The following is a 6,172-nucleotide window of genomic DNA, read 5'->3' as shown; positions in this document are numbered from 1 at the left end:
AAGAAATAAAAACTCTTTGACACTAATAAGAATCTTACAAATCCATAAAATTGTTACATGCTGATTAACTCATAATTAAGAAGATTAAAAATGAATATAGTTATTTAACGAATATGTGATAATTCTATAAACTCGTTAGTTAAGGTAATAATTCATTATAATGTATAAAATAATGAACAAACCCTCCTGCCAATCACGGAAACGTGGATAACAAGACAAATTGTTTGTCAAATGCAATTTTGCTACTACCAATTGCGACTCGCTTAAACGTGTCGGTTTGGTCTCCTCCAAAGTCCAAAAGAGGAAGAAGAAAGAATAAAAATGCATATCTTAGTCTTTCGAAATACCAAGCCAGGCCAAGCTTAATATATATGTGGCTGTTAGACATTAGCCAGAGCCGAAGTCCCGAAAGAAGCGGATTGGCGAAACCCAAAAGCCAACTGCGTTTGCAAACAAAGCTTTCCCTACGCGTGTGTTAGGAGTTGGGCCAAAAGAACCAAAGCTTAATCCAAAACAATTGGGGAAGGAGAGCCAAATGGCAGAGCGACTATCACAGCTGACACAAATAGTGAAAGTTCAGAGTTCTTCACCTTCACAGTCTCAGTCATCATCACTGAAGCGGCCGATGGCTTCGTCTCTAGGCACCGCCGCCTCTTCTCGAATCTTTGCTGCTTCCTCCTCCAAAGCTCGACTGTATCTCCGTTCCTCCTATTCTTCTTCTCCCTCTCTCATTTCTTTCTCTTCTTCTAAATCCCTCGCTCTCTGTCCTCGTTTCTGTCGCCACCAGGTTCCGCCTTTTACCTCTCCTTTTTCTTTCGTTCCTTTTTATCTTCTAATATATTTATTTTGAATGTTTGTAACTTTCTTTCTTTGTTTTTTCTTCGTTTTGAAATAGAGGACGTCGGCAGTTAATGTGTCGAGCAGCGGAAGATTCAGCACGGGAGCAAGTCCGAAATGCGCTGCTTCGGATCCTGATCAGTTGAAGAGTGCTAGGGAAGATATCAAGGAGCTTCTCAAATCTAAGTTTTGCCATCCTATTCTGGTACTTAACTTTTTTGTTTCTCTTTCTCAATAATATGTTTGTAAGTGCTTTTTCGCTGTGTTGCTTCACAGTGTTTCTTGTTGAATAAATGTAGTTATGTTCTTTCAATTTTTAGCAGAAAATATTATCCTGGCTTACGCTGAAGAAATAATTTGATTTAATGAAATACATTTCATATTGAAGAAATGAAGTATCACCTTTATCTGTTTATGCAGCATTAAAAAGTGTTGATTGAACTTAGATTTAGTACTTTGATTTAATGAAATTTATTTCATATTGAAGAAACGAAGTATCACCTTGATCTGTTTATGCAGCATTAAAAGTGTAGATTGAACTTAGATTTAGTTGAGGCTAAAATCGTAAATAAAATGCTTAATTTTAGTTAAATGATGGTTTCCTATTTAGTTTTCTTCTCATATGGAAGGATTGGAGTTTGCGGGAAAGGAAAGTTGCAATTCCTCTTATTTTCCTTCCTAAGAAACAAGAGAAAATGGTTTGTCAAGACTTGAGAAAAACAACGAGTTTACTGCGATATGTATGTAATTTGGTTTATGCGCAACAGGTTCGTCTAGGATGGCACGATGCTGGTACCTACAACAAGAACATTGAGGAATGGCCTCAAAGGGGTGGAGCGAATGGAAGTCTTAGGTTTGAAGTTGAGCTGAAACATGCAGCCAATGCTGGTAACATTTTCTATGTTACTTATAGCACATAATTAGCTTAGTTTGTGCTTGTTAGCTCTGCTGTCTCATAAACTTGCGGTTCAGGTCTTGTGAACGCGTTGAAGCTTATTCAGCCTATCAAGGACAAGTACTCTGGTGTAACATATGCAGATTTGTTCCAGTTGGCTAGTGCTACTGCTATTGAGGTCATCCTTCCTATTAGTCTTTTATGAGTATTTTTGCGTTGATTGATATGTAATTATTGTACTGAGTATTGAGTTGAAATTTCAGGAGGCTGGGGGACCCAAAATTCCTATGAAATATGGTAGGGTGGATGTCTCTGGTCCTAATGAGTGTCCTGAAGAGGGCAGGCTACCTGGTAAGTGAACCTTATTTTGGCACATGATGTGTCCATGTGGATGTAAATTGTGGGAAGATCACGGTGCACCTGATTTCCTAAATTAAGTAACGTAAGTAGAAATTTGAGGCACTAAGAAATGTGAGTAGAAACTTGAGGCACCTGATTCATCAGCTGGAGTGCTACTAAAGTTTCTAGAATGGTTAGTCCATGAACTGAACACGGCATTTTACTCCATCTAATTCTGGATGTCTGGGCAGGTCATAGCATTATTGTGAAGTGTGTCATGGATAACAGATAATATATCTTTATCTCAACAAAAACAAGGGTACTACTAGGTGTTCTATAATCAATAACATAGAGCAAATACCTCAAGTTGCATTGTTATAGACTAAATCAGAATATTGGGATCTGTAGGAATTTTGTAAAAGTAATAGTAAGTTTGTAAAAATAAACAGGTTGAGGCATGTTTTAGCTGCTATTATATGGCAGTTGTTCATTTACGGACCTAGAATACTATTAATAGAGTTTTATGTTGCAGGCTTTCGTAAGTAATGATCTTTTAAGTTCTTATCTTTGTCAATATTTTGAAGTTCTGAGTATGTAGCTAATTATCAGCTGTAGATCGTTAGATGCCATACATTGGCAGGCTTCATAGTTTTAGTTTGTTTAGATCTGTTAGCCATGTCCAAGTAATTTGGGCTTGTTTTGCATCTTTGACCCCTCATAGGTATTGGTATGTTGGCTTCTACTTATGTTTAGAGACCACTAACTTTTATGGCATTTCTCTGTGCTTAGATGCTGGACCCCCTTCACCTGCTGATCATCTACGAGAGGTTTTCTACCGAATGGGATTGAATGACAAGGTAAACTTTATTGCAAAAAATCCTTGGTAATTGTCTTTATTATGGCACACACTGATACTAATCATCTGCCTCTTTGATATGTAGGAAATAGTTGCATTATCTGGTGCACACACACTTGGGAGGTCCAGACCAGAGCGTAGTGGTTGGGGCAAACCGGAAACCAAGTATACGGTATTTAAAACCCTGTTTTGATTATGAATAGGGAAAATCTGTTTTTCTGAGTAACTTAAGTTGGTTATTTGTCCTATCCAATTCTTGAGAGGCTAGAGATTCTAGTGCAAATGCTAAGCATTATAGTCTGTTATACTTATCATTGAATATGTACAGTGCCATTTATTTAGCTCATTACTGTTCCTCGGAGAAGCAATCTACCCTGTCATGGATGCATTTGGCATCAATGGGATGAATACCAGGGAATTACCTCCAAATATGTTGTTGAGTCTGAACCTTGACTAAGATTTGCTTACCCAGTCTGTCAGCCTCTTCGTGTTCTTAATGGGAAACCTATAAATGCTTGTTTCTCTTTTTATTATTCCTATGGGCTTTTTGGTATTTAGGCGGTGAGAAACACTTCACTGACATGTAATTGTTAACAACTACATGAGGGCACTATTTCATCAGAAAAGCAAGTATGAGAAGAAACACCGACCTTCTGTTCCTTTTAAGTTTAAGTTGTCCTGTTTCATGCCAAACCATATGGTTCTAGCATGACTGTTCTTTCCTCTAAGATTACCCTTAAAATTTTAACTTGAAGTTTTTGCTTCCCATCCACAAATGGACTTTGGAGAAAAGAAACTTGAACTTACTTTCAAAGCTGATCATTACACTGAATCCTCAGAAGAATGAAAAATTCTGTGGCTGAAAGTGCTCCAAACAAAATGAATTTGGGGATATCCTCGTATGGTTCTCCCTTTTCACTTCTACGGAATTGCCTTAAGACGTGAGCATGACTTGCACTGTTAGAAACTGCAAATTGTTACCTCTAGTTCTGTTTGTCAATATTGTCCATAAAGCAAATTGATTGTCTCCTGAATACAATTTATTGTCAAGTGTTTTTTTTCATGTTCTGTTGCATTTTAATAAGCAACTTGTTCGTGGTTGCTGACTTTGCCAGTGTTAGTATACATAGTTGTCTTTATGCTAGAAAGATATGTTTCCTTAAGTGGAACATGAATGGTGTACCAATAACTGCAATTTAGGATTTAAATTGGATTTTCCTTCTTGAATGACAGAAAGATGGGCCAGGAGCACCAGGAGGACATTCCTGGACTGTGCAATGGTTGAAGTTTGACAATTCATACTTCAAGGTTTGAGATTCGAATCACATTCTCATATACATTGGGAAGTTATTGAAAAATGCCTGATTTTCTTTTATTAATTCAGGACATCAAAGCGAAAAAGGATGAAGATCTGCTCGTGTTGCCAACTGATGCTGCCCTTTTTGAAGATCCCCCTTTCAAGGTAAATAAAAGGAGTTTAGTTTAAGCCAGTGAGAAGACATGATCACAGTTTGGGCTAAATTTTACGCAATTTGCAGGTGTATGCTGAGAAATATGCTGAAGATCAGGAGACATTCTTCAAGGATTATGCAGAAGCCCATGCCAAACTTAGCAACCTTGGGGCCAAATTTGATCCTCCAGAGGTTTGCTTTTGATGGATGGTTGCATCTGTATTACTTTCATGATTAAGAAAAGTTTAACTAGTAAAAGTGCTAGGCTACTGTCCTCATTATCAACCCCACTTTTCCTTTTATGATAATGGTGTTATTCTTCAAAATTTGGGGGAGATCTTGGTTACATAGAGTTGTTTGCTAAACATACCTCTGCTAAATTTTGTCATGCATATTGAGTTCCACCAGGAAGAATTTATCTCATTTCAGGTTGGGTGTTTGCTGTGCAAATGCTGATATTGTTTATTTATTCTAAATTTGCCAATGTTTCTGGTACTTAATAACTCGAGACAGTAAACTTGTGGTTTGGCTAGTACTAGTTCCTGAGTTTAGTTCCATCAGGTTGTTGGTTTTGGTTTCTGGTACAGGTACAGAATTAGATAGATGCGTAGACATAGACATCCAACGTTTTTTATGTTTCTTTTACATAAACCTAGAAAAAATTCCGTTATTAAGGACCTGAATATTGACTGCAAAATTTGATGATCAGGGTATTGTGTTAGATGCTGGTCCCACACAAGCTGCACCGGAAAAGTTTGTGGCTGCCAAGTACTCGACAGGAAAGGTTGTAACCATGAATAACTTATTTTCTTTATAGCAAGTGATTTCTACAATTCATTGCATTTTTGGCATGGAGGGGTTTTGTGAAGAAAATTATACAAGTGCAAGTTGTTCATCTTGTCTGCTTTTCATGCTTTTGTTGCAGGATTAACAAAAAAAAAACAAGTTTCTTGTTTTGTTGTGCCGTGTCTTGTAATAATACAAGCTCACATGTTAAACATGGAAGTCTAAATGAAGGGGAAAGAATAAAATTCAATTGAGTGTTTTGAATTACTGCAGAGAGAGCTGTCAGAAGCTATGAAGCAGAAGATTCGAGCAGAATATGAGGGACTTGGTGGAAGCCCGGATAAGCCTCTACCAACCAACTATTTTCTAAACATCATGATTATTATTGGTATTTTGGCCTTGTTGACATCTCTTATGGGTAATTATTAATTATGTGTTTGAGCTCTCTCACTAGTAAAGGAGTATACTAGTAGTATTTTCCTCTTTGCTCTTATGCCTAATACTAATGGTTGTGAATTGAATCAGACCATGAGAGTGAGTATATGGTTTCTCATGCTGCATCAGCTCTTTGATCAATGTTTAAATCCTCAAATTTTGCAGTCGGCTGCTTGTTTGACTTGACTTTTTTTCAGTTTATTTATCTCTTAAAAGTAAAAATCATGTCAAACATAAATTTTGAAAATTTTTAAAAAAAAATTAATTTTTTTAAAGAATAAAATTTAAAAAAAAAAAGCTTTAGGAAAAGGTTTTGTGAGGAGTTTTTTCTTTTATTCTTTTAAAAATGTAAGAAAATTTTAATTTTTGTTTCAAAAATATCTTAATTTGTTAAAAATAATTATAATATTACATTTTTTTAAAAAATATTTTTATGATAATTTTAATTAAAATTATAATTTATAAAAATAAATTTATCAAACAATTTTAATTTAATTTTAAAAGTTATTATTTTTTATAAAATTTTCATAATAATTTTTAAATTAAAAAAAATTAAGTCAAACAGGCTCTTAA

At 35.6% G+C, this 6,172-nt stretch overlaps 1 protein-coding gene across 2 annotated transcripts; it reads left to right on the top strand.

The window, feature by feature from the left end:
* On the top strand, positions 340-5,763 carry LOC18592363 (probable L-ascorbate peroxidase 6, chloroplastic). Of its 2 annotated transcripts, none has more exons than XM_018126183.1 (12): positions 340-787; positions 896-1,042; positions 1,605-1,725; positions 1,810-1,910; positions 1,996-2,083; positions 2,861-2,928; positions 3,013-3,099; positions 4,161-4,235; positions 4,312-4,389; positions 4,466-4,570; positions 5,088-5,162; positions 5,438-5,763. In XM_018126183.1, the coding sequence occupies exons 1-12, from the start codon at positions 536-538 to the stop codon at positions 5,591-5,593; spliced, it is 1,353 nt and encodes a 450-aa protein (XP_017981672.1). In that variant the 5' UTR covers positions 340-535; the 3' UTR covers positions 5,594-5,763. The 2 variants fall into 2 exon arrangements, with proteins under 2 accessions (XP_017981672.1, XP_007019111.2); XM_007019049.2 differs by having other exon boundaries at positions 5,304-5,763.

The sequence above is a fragment of the Theobroma cacao genome, chromosome 8, assembly GCF_000208745.1.
Source record: "Theobroma cacao cultivar B97-61/B2 chromosome 8, Criollo_cocoa_genome_V2, whole genome shotgun sequence".
NCBI classification, from domain to species: Eukaryota; Viridiplantae; Streptophyta; class Magnoliopsida; order Malvales; family Malvaceae; genus Theobroma; species Theobroma cacao.
Note: the sequence above shows the minus strand (reverse complement) of the source record. Positions and strands in the feature narration are given on the sequence as shown.

Coding starts and splice junctions, on each gene's coding strand:
- LOC18592363 (XM_018126183.1), top strand. CDS start 536: ATGGCAGAGCGACTATCACAGCTGACACAAATAGTGAAAGTTCAGAGT. Junction 3,100..4,160: donor AACCGGAAACCAAGTATACG/GTATTTAAAACC, acceptor CTTGAATGACAG/AAAGATGGGCCAGGAGCACC. Junction 4,571..5,087: donor CCAAATTTGATCCTCCAGAG/GTTTGCTTTTGA, acceptor TTTGATGATCAG/GGTATTGTGTTAGATGCTGG.